At 44.1% G+C, this 23,983-nt stretch overlaps 1 protein-coding gene, 1 long non-coding RNA gene and 1 pseudogene across 2 annotated transcripts; all 3 read right to left on the bottom strand.

The window, feature by feature from the left end:
* Nucleotides 1-4,580: 4,580 nt before the first annotated feature.
* LOC120691808 lies at nt 4,581-6,010 on the bottom strand. The gene has a single exon (XM_039975001.1). It carries the CDS (start codon nt 5,795-5,797, stop codon nt 4,760-4,762), a length of 1,038 nt encoding a protein of 345 aa, XP_039830935.1. The 5' UTR covers nt 5,798-6,010; the 3' UTR covers nt 4,581-4,759.
* An 8,342-nt stretch (nt 6,011-14,352) lies between these two features.
* Nucleotides 14,353-15,845, bottom strand: LOC120687635 (annotated as a pseudogene).
* Nucleotides 15,846-18,934: 3,089 nt separating this feature from the next.
* On the bottom strand, nt 18,935-19,678 carry LOC120687636. The gene is made up of 2 exons (XR_005680793.1): nt 19,525-19,678; nt 18,935-19,332 (listed from the first exon to the last, which is right to left on the bottom strand). It is a non-coding gene; the product is annotated as an uncharacterized LOC120687636 (long non-coding RNA).
* Nucleotides 19,679-23,983: the final 4,305 nt, after the last annotated feature.

Here is a 23,983-nt window from a genome sequence, read left to right as displayed (position 1 = left end):
CGACTACTTCGACCCTCGACATCGGCTATTTCGGCTTCGCCTCCTGAAGAACCTTCGCTCCCCCCACTACGAACTCCGGCCAAGAGGGGCTGGGGACAGGGCATACTAGCATCACTTTTTGTGTCTAGTCTTGACCGGCGCTCAAAAGCAGAGAGCCGAAGACACTGCATCCTCTACTTCGACTACATCAACTGCGATGAAGAGTGATTCGAGAAGACGATGAGATTCAACCAAAGTCAAGCGACGAAGATTCCGCTTTCCCCACTGCCGAAGACCTTTCCTCACCACCGAAGACATTCGTTACCGCCGAAGACCTTCATCATCGTTAAGATCGAAGACAATCACTAACTAGACTGTATCGCCATGTATATGTGGGCCCGGTAGACGTGCGTGCTCTTTTCTCCATCTGTTTTATCCCACTGGGTTTTCGGATGGAGTTTTAAGCGAGGCGCACGAGCGGGCGGTCATGAGGACAGTCCTCGTGGCCGAGGTCATAGATAGAGCTGGGCCACTTCCTATGTATTCAGCTATTGTGTTTTGTCGTACCGATCAAAACAAAGTAGCTAAGGGGCTACTGTTGGGGGAATGGCCCAGCCCATGTTTTAAATGGGCCTTGTGTGGCTGCCCAAAGGCCTGATTGTAAATATTGTATTCGCTAGGGGGTCGGGAGAAAATTACCACCTCCCTCCCCTCCTATATATAGATGACCCTAGGGGTCAAGGGGACGCTCTCTCCCCTCATGATGAGCATTTTCACTCTCTTGAGTTGTGACTTCTCCCTCTCTCTGCTGCTTGGTGGAGTCTTCTCCCCAACAGAGAAAACCTAAAGTTTTAGGTTACAACAACAACTATAAGTATACTAATACCTGCAGGCTTACCCAACTGTGGACTATACTTAGTCTACTCCTAAACATGCAAGGTTTTTGGCTACTGTGTTTGTTTTTGACGAAAAGCAAGCAGAATAAATCTATACTTTCAATGTTTTAGCCAGGATTAGAGTTACACCTATTATTCTCTAGATTTGGAACAAAAGTAACCAATCAATGTGGGAAAACAATTAATTAAGAAACAACTATCATTCATTCTCATTAATACTTCTACGATGCAGCAAAGTGATCAAGCGGTATTCATAACCGAGAATTGCGGCGCTCCGTATCAAATTTACAACCTTGCCAGGGATACCTAATGACCCTATCTCCCAGAGTGGCACACGCGTCATGCACACTGCACACTGGGCCACGCGTGGCAACCTTTTCACCCTTACCCGACATCTGAACCACAACTGCCAAAACTAAGGTGAGAAGTCCCACACGGCGAACCCGGGATAACCCAGGACATGATCCACCATCATTCTACTCCCAGAGTAGCTGGTCACGATTCAAATATCGTTGCAAGTCCAATACTCAATTGACAGGTTACCACTTCTTTCATAGTATATGACAAGTATTGTTCAAATCTTGATCAACCCATTTATCAATGAACGGACCTTAGTTGATATAGATGGGGTCATTTTAGAACCACAACATAAGTACCGACCACAAACTCCCCATCCGGTCTCCATTTATTAACTAGTGAAGCAATTCATATATTTTTCCATTTATCTAACGACCTATGCGTACTATTAAGGACTCATAGGTACTTTGGGAGAAACATGCATACTAGGTTTCAAAACAACACCAAGAAACGTAAATGTAAAATACATAAATAAATAAGACACTGCATAGTTTTCAAGTCAGGAGTTATGCTCTGAGGCTTGCCTAGGATTGGACACAAAGTCAGTTGTTTAGCTTGCACCAGCTTGACAACATCTCCGGTCCTAGCATGTACTCTAGTTAGTCCTTCCGTCTTCTGGATATATCCAAAATTACACCATCTTCTAGCTCGGCTCCAACAAAGCCCTTCAGTTCCACGTCGCACATCTAGCATACCTAGGTGATATGCAACTATGCAATTGCATGAACAGGAAAACAAGACATGATGCATTTAAAAGGCATACATGGCAAGCATAAACTCACAAGACACAATCACCTAGTTAGCTAAACATGATAAAAGTCTACCATAGAAAGATACGAAAGCACATCAAGCATGGCACACAAAGTTCATTTGGTTAATCTATTGCAAGGAAATTAGTTTTTAACAACTAATTAGCTCAACATCACACAACCATCAGATTATATATGATTAAAGTAGGATACATGCTGCTAAAGCCTTTCACTCACAAACAAGACAGATGTTAAGTACAAACCAGTCTCTAATAAAACGCACACAGAGGTCACTGACGACATGCATACACGTTCACTTATTAGCTTAATTGCTTGACCAACATTAGTTTCAAGTTGATCATTATTATACAAGGCTACAAGATCTTAGGAAGATTACTCCAACACCACTGAAGTTGATGGCTAACACTAACAAGCACACAAACCACATCAAGATTGAAGTTGTTGATTTCTACAGTTTCTGGACAACATTGCAATAGTTACTTGTTTAAACCATAACTGGAGTTTCAAGCATCCAAAGAAGGTGATCCTAGAATTTCTGGAAATCTCATGAAATATTCTACGTATTTGTTATTAACACCCAGAGCTGATTCAGAAGTTAACAAGGCTAAAAACCATAAAAAGTAGATCTGCACAAATATGTATAGAAAACTGGTAGTAAATTCAGAGAGGTAGATCCAAAGTTCTAGACATCCAACAAACATGATTCTTAACTTTCAAGGAAGCATGTGAAATTAGCCAGAGCTTTCTTATTATCATCTTAATACAACACTTAACAAGATCAATTGTTGCATGGAAACAATTCTTCCCAAACTTGGACAAAATCTGACATTAAACTTTAGACACATGCAACTGAAGCTCTAGACCAACAAAAGGTGTCTAGCGACCTAGTGAAGAGGTGCCAACTACAACGATGACTGCTCCTATGTCTACAAGCCTGGAGTCCTTTACCGGCAATCATATGGACATGATGTGCTCCTTTATACGTCAATCAACATGAAGCTAACCAAGTCCTGAAAGAGATGCACCATGGAAAGATGTATCACAACATCCCAAAGATGTATCACAACATCCGATTAGCTGGACGTGTCTGAGGCATGATTGGGCATGCATGTAGATGTATGGCCAAAACATCCTACAAGTCAATAAGCTACAACTGGATTACCATGGCATCCATGAAGGTGTACGTGCGCCATTGTCAACAGTGCAACAAAACAAGACACTTCGAAATATCATTTCTGAACACGGAGGAGAAGAGGCGGTGGCGCACGACGCGGAGAGAGGGGTGGTGGCGCACGATGAGGATGTGGAGTAGTGGCATGTCCTCTCATCTTGCACACGAAGCCAAAGTTCCTTGGGGGATGCGGCATCAGGACATGAGAGGTGGGGAGGGCTGGCCCAGTGGAAATTGAGTGGATCGGGCTGGCACCATCTTGTGGGCTTCCAAACGATAGGAGAATTTAGCCTGTTGTCAATTTCCACATGGGCTTCCAGCCCCCAGAAAAAGACCAGGTTCCCTATAGGGTTTCGAGCTTCCAAACTAGCCTAGTAGTGGTGGAAAGCAATCTTCCAGCAAGAATTTATTGGCCCTCATAACCCATATAGCCAAACTTAAATATTTTCCCAACATAAGATAATTGCTCAATGCTTTGTAGCAATGCTTTATTTTTTTCTTTTCTGTCCAATGTAAACAAACATCTTCTATTTTTTTTTATATAAATTAATTACTTGTGCGTCTCTCTCTTGATATGCTTTGCACTTTCTCCTTAGCCACAAATAAGTGACATTCTAGACATTGATACAATCTGCCGAACAAAAACTTGACTGGTATTATTTTGTAAAATGTTTATAAAATATAGCCGGTTCGGATATTTATTTATCTCTAGGTACGGATTAGGAAAGGTGTTTTCTATTCAAGAGCGAGGTATATTCTATATGAAAAAGTCAGTTTTGCACTCTTGAACTGTCACAAAAAAATCCAATTTCCAACTTTAAACTACCAAACTAGATAAACAGAGGCCATCCAACTGTTGAAACCTGTCAAATTTGGCCCTAAGGTGATTTTGAAGGTGGTTTTTCATTGTGTGAGAAATTATAGATAGGTTAGATTTTTAGAAAAATTTTAGTACTAGTTTTATTTTTTATTTTTTTGATATAAAATGAGTTAATTTTGATTTTTTAGATGTAATTTTTTTGTTTAAAAAATATAAAATCACATTCGAAACCACTATACAGGCTAAATTTGCCCGGTCTCGATGATTTGATGGTCTCCGTTACCCGGTTTTATAGTTGAAGATTGAAAATCGGACTATTGCGATAGTTCAAGTTAGTAAATCAGACTTTTCCATTTCTATAATTTCTCTCTAGTTCTTTTTCTTAAATGTACTAGTGAGTAATGAAGACAATTTTAATAACACAACAGCACAAAATGCACAAAATCCACTAACCGGACCAGACTTAACCCCAAATTAAATTGCCATACTTATATATAATCACTTTCATATAAGAAATAGTGTACATTTACCCGCTATACAATTGCTATATCGATTCCAATTACCCGAACACAAATAATCATCCCTTCTTAAACAGCAGTATTGCATACGTGTGCATATATATTTAGAAGGAAAAAGAAACACAAACACCAATTACTATCACCAAATGCAACACCATGCATCACACACCCCACCCTCTTGTTTAATGCAGTTCGCCGCAGCCAATGCAAGCAATTGCAGCACACACCGTCAGCAACGTACGCCAAATCTAGAGACCGACGCCCATGGCGCCAAGCACGGCTGAAACGCACAGGGCGACGCCAACGGCGACGATATGGGCCCCACGGCCCTCTTTCCAGGCCCCACTGTCATAGGGACTGTTATCCACAAGTGGCTGCGAACCGAATCCTGCCACGGTGCCACCCTCGGCCGCCACGTCGTGCTCTCCCTGGCCGCGCCCAGGCCCGGCCATCCCCGTGGCGCCACCAGAGGCCGCTGCTCCGCTGCCGACGTCGGCCGCCGCGTCGTGCTCTCCCTGGCCGAGCTCAGGGCCGGCGACCCCCGGGGCGCCACCGAAGGCCGCTGCTCCGCTGCCGAGGTCGGCCGCTTGTGGCAGCTCGGCGGCCGAGTGGCCGTTGCCGTCGGGTTCCTGGCCAAAGGGCAGGTTACTGCTGTGCGCGCCGAGGGGCTCGGCGAAAGGCGGGAGCGCGGCGCCGAGCCCCGGCGACCCCGGTGCGCCGCAGTGCTGCGCGTGGCGCGGCTCGTCGCTGGCACGCCACGCGAGCTCGCCGTCCTTGTCGCGGATGCGCATGTCACCGTCATCCACGAGCTCGAGCGTCTCGAGGAAGTTGGTGCCGTCCCTGTTGGTCTCGCCGTGCCACACCTCCTCGCTGCCGTCGAACACCTCCAGCCCGTCCCACGAGAAAAGCAGCGAGCACGTGTTCACCGTGCTGATGGGCCGGCACTCCGACTCCCACACGCTCTTCCCGCTGGCGGCGGCGGCGGCGGCGGCATCCTCGTCGCCCTCGACGCCGTGGGCGCCGGCCGTGGTGCTGTCGACCACCTCGACGTAGCAGAAGTCGGCGCCGAGCCCGCCGGCGCCTGGCATGGTGTGCGTGCGCACGAAGTAGGCCGCGTACTTGCCGGACGGCGACGTGAGGAACAGCACGGGCGGGCCCCCGCCCGGCGGGATGCTTGCGAGGATCCGCTGCTTGGTCACGCGCTCGATCGTCCCCAGCGGCGTCGTCGCTGCCGCCAGGGAGCAAGAGAGGAGCAGCAGGGTGGCGATGCAAGGGAGGAGCGCCATGCTGGCGGCCGGCCAGGTGCTAGCAGGCTATTAGCTTCTTAATAAGCGGTTAGCACCTTGTATGTGCTTGCTAGATTGTGTGTTGTGTTTCTTGTTTGTGTTGTGTATGGCTGCGTAGATGCATGCATATATATAGTCCCACATTGGAGAATGGAGACGATGATGGAGTTGGAGAACGCGGATAGATTAGGATTTGATTAAAGGTCAAAGCTAATGGACAAATGGATGGGGAGTGGTTGCATTGGGGTTAAGGTTTGTTAACTGCTCCATACTTCGATCAACAGCATCAGTAGGGGATTGGGTGAGACAATAACCTGGGCCGGGTATACATCACAGATTCCGAATAAGTGTCAGAACGGTCCTCCGAATGGGGCTCCCACTACTTTCTCTCTGCTATACACACTAATCTGTACTATATGGTTTTGGTGGCGTTGTTTTTTTCTCATTGTTTCAACCTCAATCCAGTCCATAGCTCTCTTTCGCCAATGACAACTGTAGCTCCATTCTCACAACCAAATCTCATGCATACGTGCGTGAATTCAAAGTAGGCTGGCTCGTTGACTTTCATTTCAGTAGCGGTGCACCCAATCCACTTCGTGCCCACAAAGCAACCGCGCGCTAGATATTCACATGCTTTGTGGGCATAGAGAGAGAGAGAGAGATATTAACTTTTTCAAATGTACGAATATCAACCAAATATCTAACTTGGCCTACCAATATCAAAATAATGCTAACAACAAAGGTTTTATTGACGACATCAATGAACCTAATCCACAAGCCCATAGACACAACCAAATATAACACATTATTTCTTGAGACATCAAATGTATCAAAATCTCAAGAACGATGGAAAAGGATCCATACAAACTTTGGGTTGCACTCAAAGAATTTTGCCAGAAGCACAGCGAGTAGTCACTACTATGAACTCCATATCTATCGCAGAATACAATTCTGTACTACCCAAAATTTGTTGCAAACTTTAGTTTTATGATCATACTATAGATGATGCTAATGATTGAACAGATATTATCTACATTTTCCCTTTCAAATAGGTTCTTGCAACAGCAATACCATCGGCACACCTACGCCAAATATTCTGATCTCATATAAGACCCTCCAAGTAGAAAAATATGATGGATTCTTAACAATGAACCATCAACTACGCCCAGCAGAGCTCAGCAGCCACTACCAGAAAATTACTACAATGATCATAATACCAAAACAAAATTTTGGTGCCATGAAATTCAAACTGAATTTCAAGGGAAAACTAAGGAACATAACAAAAACATGGGTCCTAACAAAGGCAAAGGCACTTTTAGAAATATATCCAACATGACAACTTTCAAGTTTGTCAAAAGTTGTGATTGTCACAATCACATCACTAAAAGTGCAACACTGCCATACATTTGGTTGTTGACTTATATCTGAAATCTATTGCCAAACAAGTTCAAAGGGACAAGTTCGACATATTGACATTAGTTGCTCTAAAGATGTTCCTACGTAACACAATAAAAATGTTCTACGAAACATGATAATGAGGAGATCCTATTACGAGGAACAACATATTGAGCACTGACAACATGATCAAGGAATTTCAATGCAATGACATATTTTGGAGACACAACATGTCAGTGTAATGGGCACAGGTCCCCATTACCCCAGATTCATGCGTGATTAAGGAAGATAGGACCCACCAGCCGCATCAGCCGGCGACGTCAGCCGAGCGCAGCTGTGGGCCCTCACCAAGGACATCCACCCACGGAGGCAGGCACCTGACTGAGTGGGCCGGGCCCTGACCCGGCACGTGAAGCCCGGGGGAACATTTCCTTCCCCTTGAAGAGACCCGCCTGGTAGAAAGATCTTTACCAGGCGGTTACAGCGCCTCACTGCCGGACTCCATGCGGAGCCCGAGGGGGTGTGAGGCATCCCCGTAAGAACATCATGATTACGAGGATGGTATGTCGTGCACTTAGAAGATAAGACGATAGGCGGCGGATAGCTTATCCCTGAGCTACCTGTCCTAGTGGCTTGAAGATGGACGGTGGCCAGGGTCCACCATCGTTTACCGCGCCCCCATCGCGGTAAATTCCAGAACCAGCCCGGGCGGCACCCCGGAACTAACCGGGGTCACCCCGGACCAGGAGGGTCCACAGGGCGACCCCAGGGGTCACCACGTGGCCGCACTCGCACCGCCCCGGACGTCCCCCAGGGCACCTCGGGAGCGCAAGGTCCGGCCAGACGGCCCCGGAACACCCCGGGATGAGAAAACCCACCGGTTAGTGTCTACGGCCACCCCAAACACCCCGGGACTCCCCGAGGTCACCCCGGGACGCCTCTGACACTAGCGGGACCCTAGAAGCCTGCTACAGTGGGCCCGACAAGACGCCTGTCCACTTGACAGAGGCAGGGCAGCCTGGAGGACGACGCTCACCATGCAAAGGGCGTGTTCACAATAGTTAGAGAAGCAGCAGAGAAGGCAGACATAATCTATAAATAGAAAGGTCCCTGGGCATGTAAAGGGACCGGCTCTTTCGGTACCTAACTCATACAGAGATTCCGGGCTTCGGCTTCCCTACTCGTGATCAACAAAGAACCAATCACAACAAACAGGACGTAGGGTATTACGCCTTTGGGTGGCCTGAACCTGTCTAAAAACCACTGTCTCCACTCGCTTCCTTATGGGAGATCCTTTCACGGTTTATACCCCTGGCCGAATCTCTAAACGTGGGTTCCCACGAATCCTGCTCGTGGTACTCACCCACCGTCACAACCTAATCTCCAAAATATCTAGAAACTTGATTTTCTAGCCATATTTATATTGTGATGTAAATATTTGTCGTCAAGGATTATCCTATAGGAACAATCCAAATTAAGGAAGGAATCTATTTAGTAGACATGATATCACTAATACTCAGGGAAATTACAAACTTCCGAACTCTCTCAAAGAGTAAAGGAAATTTCACATAAATCGTATACTGTGATATTGTGATCATTAATTTTGGTCGAGCCACAATAATTTTCCCTATGGGTACCTAATTAACAATTGAGGATACACTCCTATATCCCAAATTAAATCGTACCCATTGAGTTATAAAAATATCCATGACAATGGTTTCTATGTGGAAACAAAAAATGACAACAATAATGAATATCAAGTCATCATAAAAAATCAAGAATATATCAAGCAAATGCTTGAAAGAATTCCTTCAACATCATCGAGCTTGCATTACACATACATCGAACTCGTAAAAATGTTGCGTACAAGATAATTTTTAGAATCATGATATCTTCAAGACATGACATAAAAATTATCAGCAATTCATTTGGTCACCACATAAATAATTCAAAATTTTCCAAATCCTCAGATTTTGTGTGGACCGCATGTGCCATAGGGAAATCAATCATAAGAACCTCTTATTTTGAGATCATGTTGAACTAATACAGTTCCTCCCTTGAATGCATTCAAGGAGAAATTTGTGGTTCGTTCATCCATTAACTTGATCAAATTAGTACTTCATGGTACTTATTGATGCATCAACTAGATGGTCTCGTGTGTGTGTGTTTATTATCCTCAGGAAATCATGTTTCTACATGATTCGTTGCTCATATTATCAAATTAAGAGCACTTCATCTGGAACACCTAATAAAATCTATTAGGATTAACAATGCCGCTAAATTCTCCTCAAAAGCCTTCAGTTACTATTATGTGGCTCTAGGCATTAATGTGGAATATCTTTATACATACAAAAAATGGATTAGCCAAATCTCTTATACATAGAGTAACTTAACTGTCAGACCATTATCACATGATTGCAAATTACTAACATCATGTTGGCATCATGCGATCTTACACACCATAAACTTAATTCAAATTCATCTAACTGCAAATCAGAAGTGCCCCCCCGGTTGCAGTAAGTACGTGGAGTTTTGGCCTCAGCCAAACATTTCCCATTTGTGTGTCGGTTATATTTCACACATACTGATATCACCACCACAACATATATGCATGGGCAATGAGGACCTATATAAGATATTTATCCGTCATTCATAAAATATCTTAGATCACTCATATGGGATTAATTCATTCATTCACAAGCCCATTTATTGATTACATTTTGAGGAAAATTCCAGGCATTAGGGTGAGATTAATACCACACATAGAATGCCAGGAATTATAAATTATAGAAGAATATTACATTCAATTCTCGTATCCATGTATACACAAATAATATCTGAACCAATAGTTCAGAACATCTTTATTTGCAACACATTGCAAATAGTCTGCCAAATGCATTTACTGATCAGAAGTGTCATCAAACAAGATTCCTATAATTAATGTGCCAGAAAGAGTGAAATGTCACTTGACTCTCATATCAAAATAAGAGGGAGAGAAGTATGGTCAGAAGCTAGGAATACAGCTTAATGCAAGCATCCGCGGAAATAGGGGGAGACATCCTCCTAAATATTAAATGCAAATCAACATCATGAATGTTGTTAGACACTTTATGGATTTATTCAAATCCAAAGCCTATGAATGTTTTGCATTCAGAAGCCCAGTATATGTGCACGTCAATAAAGCACTGGGTCGTGGAACACCCTGATTCTATGGTCGTTGGAAATTACATAGGATTCAAAAGGGTTGATCTCTCACAAGATATATATTGATTATGATCAATCAATCATATTAAGACTACAAATTTGTTGACATATACTCCTTGTACACCTCTAACTGGATCCAGACCAAAAGTCCTAGGCAGAGTGTTAACAAACACTCAAATTGGGTCAAATCAAAAGGTGGCAATTAAAAAGAAGTGCTCTCATTTCCAAATAAGGAAGTCTTATCTATTTCTCATAATGCTTTTATTTAAGAAAGCAAGGTGGTGAGATAGCGAGAGCTTGTAGCACATAGTTTCACGTAGAGACCGAGCAACATACCATCATGGTATGCATGAGAATTACGTTCCTAAATTCAAATATTTGCAGATCAATTGAATTTGATATGCTAAATTAAAAAATAAAAATTGCAACATATATTATGTACAAGTCACACTATGACTTGAGATAGTCAAGTTGATTGTGGTACAACTGACTAGATGAGTATCTCCCATGAAAGGATTACTCTAATTACTATGAAGGCATGTGTGTGTTCATAAATAAATTCTAAATATAATTTTTATCATCTCAGCACACAAACAACAAGCATTCATTTATGGAATCAATTCGCCAATATTCAATAAATATTGGATAATCGAATCCATCTACACTTGTGTTCATTCAATCTCTAAAAATGGATCAGTACCCATTTAGACCCTATGATAAGAAACTGAGTGCCAAAGTGCTTTTGTATCATACAAATTGCAATAGCCTTGATATTGCTTTTGTAGATACCTTGCTAGCTCAAATTAGCGCAACTCCAACAATACCTTATGGATTGGAGTCAAAATCAGATATCCACAAATATCTAAATGGCATAAAAAATATCTAATTTGTTATTATCAAAATCAGAACACGACAAAAGTGGGATATCGAGATACTGGCTAACTAATCCCTTTTTTGCCCGAACATAAACTGATACCAAAGTAATAAAATTTCATATGAATCATCAAATTATATTCTAATGAAAAACTTTGGTCCATCATTCTGATGTATCACATCAATACATGACTTCTATGAATGATTAAATTATGATTCATCATATTATTGAACATTATCTATAAATTATAATGGAGCTTGTAAATCTACTTGCTAAGAGATATAGCACAGCTACAACAAAATGCCATTGGACGTGAATTAAGAATATCTTCATATATTTCCATTGCACAATTGATCTTGGCTTTAGCCAAGGCAACACTATTATTGGTTATACTAACGCTGGCTAGATGTCTAATCCCCATAATACTAGACCTTAAACAGGTTTTGTAATTTTATATGGCAAAACAACTACCTCTTGCAAGTCATCAAAACTGACTCTTGTAGCTATATCCATGAATCATTCTGAAATAATTACATTATATGAAGCTTCACGTGAATCATATGACTTCACAGAATGATCAACCACATACAACAGTCATCTGGCATTGGTTCAGTCATGAAACCAATAATTATCTATGAAGATAATTCGCCTTGCATTTGTACAAATGAATGCAAGCTATATAAGGGCAATATCACAAAATAGATTGCTCCTAACTATTTTATGGGGAAATAGAAACCTTGCAAACCAAGCCATGAGATTTGCAAGACTCAAGGGGAGATCCTCTCTGAATTATAACCAATATAACCAACCATAATCAGCAGATTATATAAATGTACTCTTTTCCTAAATTAGTTTCTCTATCAAGTTTTTTCTCATATATAGGTTTTTAATGAGGCAATATTTAATATTATATCTATAATTTATCCAACGGGGTTTTAAAAGGGATATTCGAGACATATTAGATATATCATATCTTCTATTTTCTCAATAGAATTTTTAAGAAGATATTCAAGATATAATTTCTCCTCATATTTTCCCATTGGGTTTTGGGAGAGAATTAGTTCAGATATGATCCACAGATCATAACACATTCAAACTTATTTATGAGTTTTTCTTTCGAGGTTTTTCTCATATAAGTTTGCGATCATTGATATTCCATATCATTTCCTCCTTATATTTTTTTCAACTAGGTTTTAAAAGAGTTTTAATGGAATACCAGCACATATATGTCATATCAATATTTTCCCCTATTTTTCCAAAAAAGGTTTTAAGGAGTTTTTCTGATGACATATCCATACATCTAAATACACAAATTGGTTTCTCCTCAGATTTTTCCCGCAGGGTTTTTAGAGGAGTTTTTGCATACAATCAAACATCAAATGAGGATTACAAGACCACAAGCAGAGCAAATTGATCAAGGGGGAGTGTTGTGAAGAAAATTAGATTAGTGAAATTTACATGAATTTACATGAAATTTACTTTTTTATTTGTTTACCTATATTTAAGAATTTACATGAATTTTAGGAATAATATATATAAGAATACTTTAAGGGGTGGATGGTGCGTCACCCGCCCTGGAAATGGATTTCGAGGGGCGGGTGATGCTTTCACCCACTCCTACAAATCGATTTTATAGTTTATACAAAAGAATAGCATACCTCAAGTCACAAGTGACTGTATAATAATGTGATGGAGAGGAGGGTACGCCCTAGCCTTGAGGTAAGTGGTTCAATCCTGATGAAAGTGTTCATATTTCATCAAAAAAAATTGTACCACTAGAGCAGAGGGCTTGTGATGATGGTTGGTTGGCTAGGATTTTTTTCTTTCTATTTTGTCATTTTAATTGTTTTCTAATTTTTTTATTTATCTGGAAATTGATTTGTAGACGCAGGTCATACCTAGCACGCCCCTCCAAATCGATTTTTACGGGCGGCTCATGCCGTCAGCCGTCCCTGGAAAAGATTTCCAGGCACCCGCCTCCAGAAATGGATTTACAGGGGTGGGCACATTACCCGCTCTTGCAATGAGCTATTTGTAGCTGCAAAAAGGAGAGGCGGGTATTGCACCGTTCCTACAAATGATATTTCGCCCGTCTCTAAAAATTATTTTTGTATTAGTGAAATTTCCTATCTGTTCTCAGACTTGTAATATGGTTTAAAAGCGACTCCATTCGTCTCATAAAAGTACAATCCTCTGTTTGATAAAAATCCCATAAAGAATGCAATTTTATAAATTCGATCTTAACTATCTCCGTAATTAAGTAGTTAGATTTGATTTGCATGTCAATAGCAAACAGATGAGGGTATGAAAGTCTTTTCACACTAATTTGTTTAGAAAAACTAGAATTGTGCTCTTCATCATGGGACAGAGGGAGTACTTTATAATCACCTTTTTAGGTGCTATATGAAGATGATGTTGTGAATAGATATGCATTTGGTCTTGGACATTTTTTAATTTGAGGTAGAAAATATCATGATTGCTCTCACTTTAAAATAAGTGTATCTCTATGTATGGTTGTCAACAGCTGAGACCAGACTTTATCCATAATCCAAAAAATGTATGTTTGTCCATATTTACAGTTGGTGCCTTGGGGGTTAACATTCTGATCGCCACAGGAGATATGAAATGTAGCGAGTTCATTTGAGTCAAGAGCAGCTCCTGGCAACTCGCCATGAAGCATCTTGCTTTTTTTTTTTCAAAAAAGAGTTGTGGAATCTCTGCAACAGACAACCCTGATGACCTTGACTGGTGCAAATTCCTCCAGCTTTGATTCTACGCATTGCAGTGCATGCTTGTCATGGTCGGTTGTGCAGTACTGCTTCCAGCCATGGGACCTTGTTATCTTGTCACCATCACTGAAGCTTCACACACCTTCCCTTACCCAATTGGGAAAAATCGAGCATTCTCAAGAACATGTATATATGCAAACACAAAACGGAGAATAGTTGTGTGATAAACCAAATCACCACTAGAAACGAGTTGAAGGTGAAAGAAACAAGACCACTTGAATTGGCACCAAACCCATTTGATCTCACACATCATCAGGATTACTCATATATAAAGGTCAACACAACACAACACAACAAATAGGTGCACATGTATGAACGAAGAGGTCAAAAGCACACATATGCTCTTCATAGTTTCTCACACATATCTTATAATAATTGTACGCATACGAATACGTATACATACAGTTGTCAGGTTTAGTAGAGAGTAAAGTTTAATCCTTGATCAGAACGGGGCGCGGTAGTTGAGCTCGCCGCAGTCGGCGATGATGACGGGCCTCACCGTCCTGCCACTCATGGAACCGGCCTTCTCGATGGCGCGCACGACGTCCATCCCCTCCACGATGCGGCCGAACGCGACGTGGCGACCATCCAGCCACGGCCGAACTCGATGAAGAACTGGGAGCCGTTGGTGTTGGGCCCGGCGTTCGCCATGGACACCACGCCGGGGGTGTCGTGCCGGACGGCGCCGAGCCCCCCGTTGGGGAAGTACCGGCCGTCTCCTCCGATCGCTGACTCACCGCTGGTGCCGTTGCTCCCAGTGATGTCGCCGCCCTGGCACATGAACCCGGGCACCACCCGATGGAACGGCGCGCTCTTGTAGTGTTGGAAAAATAGACAACTGTAAGTTTAAATTCCGAACTAAATTTATCATGACGAGAATTAAACCTAGCATGCATGACTCTAATATACTAGACAGTACATATATCATAAATATGATATCAGAAAATATGATTATGAAACCGATCTGATCACAAAATACGTATTGTGCGGGAGCCGCCGGGAAGACGAAAGGTGCAGATGAGATGAAGACGGTCCTTTGAACGGAGCGCAGCAACCGGCGTTGCAGACGACGGTACGCCGCAGCTCCTGACTTGGACGGAGGACGAGCCGTGGCGAAGAAGATGAGCAGTCGCGCTTAGCGCTTCCCAAAAACTTTATTCGCCCTCTCCCGGTGCAGGATCACAAGAGCGAGCGGTTCCGGAGACCTGCTCTCCCGTTCCCCGGTGCACGCCGGCGCTCGGGATGGAGAAGACTACGGTGGCGGCGCAGCAACGAGAGGAGGCAAAATCCTAACTCAGATTAGATCTTCTTATGAATTCCCAAACCTTGGGAACTCCACGTATAACGATCTATGGTGCACTTTTTCCATGAGGGAGGTGGTCCGTATTTAAAGGGAGAAAAACCCCTACACCCTCGTCCATTAGCAATACGGGACTAATAGATGGTGTACCTCCGCTTAGCGCTAATGGGCCTTTGAGATTTATTAGGATTATTTATATGGGCCAAGCCCATAAATCTAACATGTAGTACAGGGGCTTGCCCGACCGCCCGGTGCCGCGCTCGCCTGTGCAGAGCAGCAGGAAGTTCTCCGCCGTTTTGGGCACCTTGTCGGTGAACAGCTCGATGACAACGCGGCCCACGCGCTCGCCGCCTATGTTGAGGTCCAGGAACACCGTGGGGTTTGTTGGGTTGCTCCTGGTCGGCGCCATGGAAAAGATTGACAGAGATCGAGTGTGTTGACAGGCAAAACTTGCTAGAGATCGAGCGAGACTTGTGCTCGACTTGACTTGAGCCTGCTTGCCTGTAAGGAGGTGACGATGGCTATATATAGAGGTGCAAACGGAACTTGGAGAGAAGAACGGCTTTTGAGATAAAGAAGATGCTTACAGACAACTATATGCCACTGTGGTATATATGCGTACGTGCGATCAGGCGGCTTTCCTAACTTTGACCGCTAATGTATGCTGCTCCGTTCTTTCTAGTTGGATGCTATTGACCTTTCACTATTAGTTTTAGCAACTATATGTCACTAGACTACGGTTAAATTACGAAAATTATTGAAGTTATTTCAAGTCAAATAGAATGACATAGCTATTTAATTTTAAGGCGGATGATGGTAACGTTTTTATGTTTTTATGTTGGATCGAATAATTTCTAGAGCATAGCATGAAATGAAAATGACGTGATTAATACTGACCATAAAAATGGCACTATATCCTTTTTCTTGAAAAATTCTTCAGAAATTGCCACTCTAGTCACAGCTGGAGCCTTAGACTGTTGGGCCGCAAAGCTGAATACTTACTCGAAAAAAAACTTGAATTACTCTTTTTTTTTTGGATTCACATGCGTGATAATTAAGGCGAACATGTTTCTCGTGGTGCTATGGTTCCAATTTCTCTCGAGACAAGACAAGTTCTTTTTCTGTGTTTCTTGTGATCTTGTCCTCCTTGTGGCCGAAATAGGGATATTCAAGCTCTCACGACACCTGTCGCAGCAAAATTGTGCAACACAAATGCAAAAGTTGGATTCTGATTCGAAACTCCTACCTATTATCTATGACGAACATAGGTGTAGAGCATATCGGAAGATGACACTTTTTTCTATGGGAATATATTGAACACTAGATTTATTGGGCTATGTATACGCCAGATGCAACTGTATATTATCATCTAGAGCTCACAATGGCTAATATACAAGGTAGCATGAATCTGCACGCATTCATGATTAAACATTAATATACATGCAGTGATCTTAAGACGTGAAACCACATGATTGGTAGTTAGCGTTTGTGGGATGGGGCTACCTTTTTTGTTGGTTTTGCTCAAATTGCGTACGGATCAAGCGAGTTAGCTGCTACTCCACGTCCCAAATTATTATTCATTTTGCTTTTTTGAGATACACAAATTTTTCTATGCACCTAGGTATAAACTTGGGACGGAGGGAGTAAAATTTTACGGATAGGCATCTAGAAGCACTAACTAGAGGTCTTAGTTAAATATATGGCAAATACCATATCTACATATTACTCCTACATAATCTTATCTTCTCCGATTTGCTCCTACCTACATTTTCATCCCTCCCTCTCCCTCTCCCTCTCCCTCTCCATCTCTCTCTCCTGTGCTTGCACCGGCAACGCCACTACGAACGAGTCGAACGTGGCGAGGTAGGGACATGTGGGGTAGTTGGGGGGTGCGGACGGGGCGGAGGGGGTACCTAAGCCACTGTAATTGGCGGGAACTACGGCACCATGGGGCAGTGGAGCCGAGTGGCTGGCGCAGCAACCCACCTCCCTACACCCTCACCCCCTCCTCCCTAAACTCCTCAATGGCAAGGCCGGCACGATAGCGATGAGCTCGGGGACGCTGTCTGTTTCCAATTCAAGGCCACCCATCGCCAAATCGTCGGCCTCGGAGTCGGGCTTTGGCTAGCAATGGCGGATGGAGGCAGCGAGGCGGCGCGTCCGTCGAAGCAGGACCACGAGGCTGCGCTGGTTCCAGCGCTAGCGGGCGCTGTGGCTGAACTGCTATAGTGGCAGCACGTGCAGCTGACCGAAGAGCCATGCCCGCAGGGCCGCTGCTCTGGATGACAAGCCTCGCCTGTCGGGCTGCTGCCACCCAGGCCGACTGTCGAGCCATGCCCATGGAGCCACCAACCCCACCTAGGATAAGAGCCCGTGGTGCGGATTGAGCACAAAAACTTGCGGCCTAGGCAAACACTCCGGCAAGGATGCAGCACAAGAGGGAGCGAGAGGAGGAGAGAGGGTAGGCGAGAGGGAGGCAGCTTAGGGGGCGTCCTACAGCACTGGAGCGGAGGGTGGGGTGCGCTTGACGTTGAGGCAGGCCGCTTAGGGGGTCAACCGGCTGTACACCGCGCGGTGGCGCAGAGGCTGTGGAGCGGTAGGAGGGCGGCATTGCCGCTCCGGGAGAAGGTGGCATCACAAGAGGGAACGAGGGGAGGAGAGGGGGTGGGCGGGAGGGTGGCGGCGGGTAGATGACCGAGGACACCGATCGTCCCTTGCAGCGGCAAGCAGAGGAGAGGAGAGAGATAGGACTGGAGGAGAGAGAGGACATATTGAGTTAAGATAATATAAATTAGAGGGGGATTTTGCAAATGTTTGCTACCATAGCACAATATGGCATGCCATATTGGCTTCGGATGCTCGCGTGGTGCGTTTGGGATCGTGGATGGACCACTAAATACAGGTAGGCAACTAGAAGGACAATTTGAGAGTTTAGGAACCTATGACAAGTTTATTAGAGACCTGGATTGCAATTTACTCCTATAAAAGTACATATATCAATAACAAACATATTATAAGTAGCATGCACTACTAGATATGCTCTCAGTACAGTTGGGAAAGGACTTTAGTCCTGATTTTTTAACTGGTGATAGGTCCGAGACTAAAAGTATCTACCTTTTATTACCGGGTGAGCACTCGGTACTAAAGCCACCTTAGTACAGATTTTGGCTACAAATAGTATCGGAAGCCAATCAATTAGCCCGCTACTTGTCCGATAATTAGCATGAAGATTATAAAATTTGAAACCAAAACCATAAGCTGAACCACGCATTACAAACCAATTAACTACCACTACTCCAGCGCCCCCCATCACCGCCGGTTCGAAATGAGCATCACCGCCGGTTTGGGGGGCGTTGGATTTAAGTCGTTGGTGATAGGAGGGGTCATCACCGCCGGTTCATAAACCGTTGGTGATGAGTGCTCATCACCGCCGGTTTGTGGATGGAACCGGCGGTGAAGGCCATTTTCCCATCAAAAAAAAATATATTCATATAATAATAGTGCACCATTTGTACATCATATATGATATATGATTATAGCAGCAAAATTCAATCACATGAGCTCATACATCGAGATTAAATGAAAGAGTTCATACATTAAAATTAAAACAAAGAGTTCATACATTAAGCCTAGTTTTGAGCCTCTCTCTGTAGCAAACTTAATAACAAGCTGCCCATTACGGGCACTTGATATGATTGTAGAAATTAACAATGTGACTTGTTACATGGAAATTGGACAGAACATACAAGACTTCAAATTTCAGAATACAAGTAAGATACCTAGGTTTTGATCGAGCATCTATAAGTTGATGTGTCTGGGTCTTGATGTATTAGTTGCAATGGAATGTGCAGAAAGAGTTTAGGGAGTCGCAAAGAAAAACAATAAGCAGGTTTGGGACCCTTTCAACACTGACCTGATCATGGCTCCAAATAAGATGGGTCTGCAACTTTGCTTCAAATGTGAATGGACCAACCTGGAGAAATATATGGAGGTTATGTATACTGAAAATTGGGATTAAATGGCCATATGGGAAGAGCTGCTAATCATATCTGTATTGAATTAAGACTCCATAGCTCAAGAGAAGTATCAAAGACTCTTGCTGTGTGGTTGCAACTTACAATTGAATTACTGCCAAAAGAAACAGGAGAAAAATAAAATAAATTACCGATTGACCCTGGTAAACTTTCTCAATTGCTTCACCAGCAGCACTGGCCTTTAAGATGGCATCACTGGAGGCGCTTGATTCAACATCATACACAGAAGCACGCCATTGAGGCAAACATCCATCTAGCACCCAAACTTTATCATGGCAAGAACTTTGTAATCATGAATGAACAAAATAAGATCCGCATCTCGTTTCGACCACTGCTCATTTGGTCTACAACTATCGCATGAGAATATATGAATAATGCTTTCAAAATCAGATAGTGAACCATTGGAAGAGAGACAAATTTACAGAACACATGAGGTCAGCATCAAAACTCTTGAGTTCTGTTAGAATAGCTTTGGATCGAGATTTCCACCTATTTTGCAAACATGAAAGAGAGACATAAGTCAGGGGCAGGAAAAAGAACCCCAACCTAAGCCCACACCCACCAAGATAGGCAGAATATTTACAAAAGTTTGATCAAGTTTGCTGGGGCATCATCCATGGCACCAAATTCATGTATATTTCAGTATCATTTTGTTCCACTTATGAAGCATAGTTCAAGCATATTTCCATTCCTTCCTTTGTCAGACACCATGATTATGCAGCATTATATTGGAATCATATGTACCATGATTGTATGGAAAAATCCAACACAACAGTACAAACAGCTAGTCACTCAAGAGCTTACTTGAGGCACGCAGATGAAGAATGCGGGAAAAATAAATTCTTAACATAAACCTGCAAAGCAGAGCAAATTATTAGGCGCGAATGGCAACGCACCAGCATCAATCTAAGCCCAAAAGCTAAGCAACATCAGCAAATTATAAACGTGATTTGTTGGCAAATGGAACCATCAACTCAGGCGCAGCAGAGTGTGAGGGGAGCGAGCTTCTCTCCAGGAGCTGCTGGCGGCGGTGCGGCGCAAGGCGTCGGGCGATGGCCGCACGGCGTAGGACGGCCGGCAGCGCGCGCGGCCCAGCGAGGCGCAGGACGGCGGGCGGCGCCGTGTGGCCGGGCGTGGCCAGACACATCAACTTATAGATGCTCCCCACCGCTGCCACGCTGCGCAGCACCGCGCGCCGTCGCGTCCGCATCCCGCGCAGCACCGGAGGAGAGGCAGGGACGGGATCCATGCGCCGCGCGGGACAGGAGGAGAGGAGGGGGCCCGTGGAGGAAGAAGGAAGAGATGGGGAGGGGATGGCCGGAGGGGAGGGGAGGAGGAGACGGGAAAGGGGTTGGGGGTAATTTTGTACTGTATTGGCTCATCACTGTCGGTTCGTAACACGAACCGTTGGTGATGCTTAATATCACCGCCGGTTTGTGTTACAAACCGGCGGTGATGTGCTCGCAGGCCATCACCAACGGTTCATACCACGAACCGGCGGTGATAGGCAACATCACTACCGGTTCCAACAGCCACTACGGCCACCTGCTCTGGACCCGGCGGTGATACCTCATCACCGCCGGTTCGTGTTGAACCGGCGGTGATAGCCCGTTTGCGATGACCAATTCTCTAGTAGTGTACTAACCGTGAGGTACGACCCTCTAAACTATTTGTACCCAGTAACCTAAAATAATTCTTTTGCAATACATGCATGAAATATATATATACGGATAGAAAAAGTATTAGTTTTCGGTCAGTAGTTGTTACATGTTTTACCAATCTAATACAAATGTAGCTATAGCTATATTCTGTGGAACTTGTTTGCTGTTAAAAATACAGTTTTCTTGGACCAGAGGCTATGATGCAGTACATTCCTTTAAAGAAAGGTTCCTGAATATAACCGATGCAGGAATTGACAAGATGTCTTTCGTGGCAACCTAATTGAATTTAATAATTCTTATCGATCAAGATTTTAATTCCTGAGATTAGGTTTTCCTAACAAAGTGAGCAGCACCCATCGAGAGGTAAGTAATAAGGCGAAGATTCTCATCTGGTGTGACTGGTTGTAACGCACCTATAAATATGCTTCGTGAGGCTTAAGACATGAAAAGGCCAACAAAATTAACTTGGGCGCGTTATCGTTCGGTACCAAAGCCAACGAATATTACATTGCTATCTGTTTTTAATCGAGATTTAACGATACTACGATGACTTATTATATTCCTAGCTACCTCCATTTCAATTATAGGTCGTTTTGAGATTTCTAGATATATAACTTTTAGTATGCATTATGTCTAGATACATAATAAAAATTATGTAAATTGATTTGTCAAAATCACCTACATTTATTGGAACAGAGGAAGTAGTGGTTGTTGACTCTGACAGCACCCATTATATTCCCTCGTCCTGACCACTGTGCTGCGCACGCCGTCCTTATTCATTTCCCACGCCTCTCATATGGTTTATATATCCTCCAAATTTACATCTGGACAGCTATATATCCACAAGAATTTCCCTCGTTCGTCACTTAAACAACCTGCGCACTTCCACGGGTGTCCATCATTCATGCATCTTAAATTCTTAATGCATGCACGCGGAAAGGATTTCGGAGCTATGTCAATTATTTTCCATTCTGACATTCTGTAGTTATTCTCGACTGAAATTTATTTCCTCCCTCGTGTGTCATCATATTTGTAACTGGACTAGTTTATACAAAAGATTGACTCTGTTGGCAATCGGTTCCTTCTAGAAAAAACTTTGGCCGACTCTGGTGCATGCGCATCTTCCTACATCAAATTTGTGTACTTGTGGCTGTCATGATGGGACGCACATCATCGGGCGGCAGACCAGCCAACAACGGCAAATGAAGCACACAACATACACGGTAGAATAAGCAATGGTCGGCCATGAGCTAGCCAGATTCTCCTGCCACTTCCGAGTCCCAGCTCTGGAACCCAACAAACTAAAGGTGGATGCGAAAACGAAGCTTCCTCGGGTGTCGTCGCCTTCACTTCGATTTGGTGTTCTGCCGCTGCAAATTGATAGCATTTCTTGCCAGAATCCGCTTTACTTTGGTGACGGTAACATGTCAGGCTCTGCCTACCATACATACTCCTATATGCGTATACGCACAATATATAATTAATTTCTTTACTACTCGATGGCCTTACCTTGCAGACCATGTACTAGCTCATCACGAAACATGGATATATAAAACGCCTTATACTAGCTTCATGCGGAGTCTTCTCTAAGTACCTAAAATTCGTGAACAATAATCTTGTGATTGCGCCATATTGTCGAGCAATCCGAACCATCCGATCTCAGGTTAAGTCAATCCTATCCGTCCAGGTCGGCCTCAGCCGAATCCTCTGTTGATACGTTTCGCAAACATTCAACCCTGCAGGCTGCTGCCGACATCGGTCTCCACAGCCGCCGAGGTGCGTCTCCTCCTTGCGCTCGCGCCTCTACCGTCTGCGTTGGCCTGCTACTCTTCCGCCTAGGTACCGGCGTGCGACCGCCACATGCACGCGATCAACACACTCTCACGGCAGCACGTGACAGACGGCGATGGCCATTGCTCGCACTGCAAAACCTTGTACTATCGCCTGAAGCAACTAAAATTCGTCCCAAATGGCCTAGCACCTCCTTTCTTTTTCCTTAAGCTCGCAATGCTCGCTGAGCTCCTGACCGTGGTTAGGGTTAGGGACTTCGTGTTCAGGATTTCGGAGCTTCCGGGTCAGCGTTGTCGCCGGTAATGTCCCCTGGCTATAGAGGGAGGTCCCTTGAGCGGCAGCGAAACCGGCGGTGGTGACACTTTGTGGACGGACGACAAGGCGGCGGGGTGCCACCAGCCGTAGATGGTGGAGGACATGCAAATAGGCGGTGGAGGTGGCGGGGGAGTATGTCAAACTTCACGACCACTAGTATAGAAATGGTCTTTGGTCTTTGATATTTGTACCATCCACACTTGGGCTCAGGACTAATCTAGCCATTAGTCCTGAGTCCAATGGCTAAGGGGCGGGAGAACTCTTTAGTCCTTGTTGGAGCCACCAACTGGAACTAATTAGGTCAAAAGTCTATCTGAAAAGTCCAAAACTTTAGTTCTGGTTGATACCACTAATCCGGACTAAAGGGTCACCATTTAGTACTGGTTGATACTACGAACTAGGACTAACGGATTACCCTTTTGTTCCGGTTAGTATTACCAATCTGAATTAAAGGGTTCTCCATAGGTTAGTTTAAAAGAAAGATGTCTAATATAGAGTCACATGTGTTGCATATGTGCGGTGGTAAGGAAGTTGTGCGTAGTCTTGGTTGCTACGCAGGAGAGCCCAGAAGTAAGCTTGTTGGTGCCAGACTCGCTGCGGGAGCCATGGGAGATGAGGGGGCAGGGGAGAAATCGAGGGCTTTCTATGGCGGCGGTAGAGGCCGGCCGTAGATTCGGCGGTTGGAGCCGCTGGAGACAAGGAGAATGCATTGCGTAGGGCAAGTTTGTAGGCCCCTTCTTCATTGGCTGAACAGGTGATTCTTTTCTGTCACCGAATTCGGTGGTACCTGGCTTTTTCCCTGACGGACGCCGCCGGATTTAGG

Source organism: Panicum virgatum, chromosome 9N, assembly GCF_016808335.1.
Source record: "Panicum virgatum strain AP13 chromosome 9N, P.virgatum_v5, whole genome shotgun sequence".
Lineage (NCBI taxonomy): Eukaryota > Viridiplantae > Streptophyta > Magnoliopsida > Poales > Poaceae > Panicum > Panicum virgatum.
This window is presented reverse-complemented; position numbering and strand designations above follow the sequence as displayed.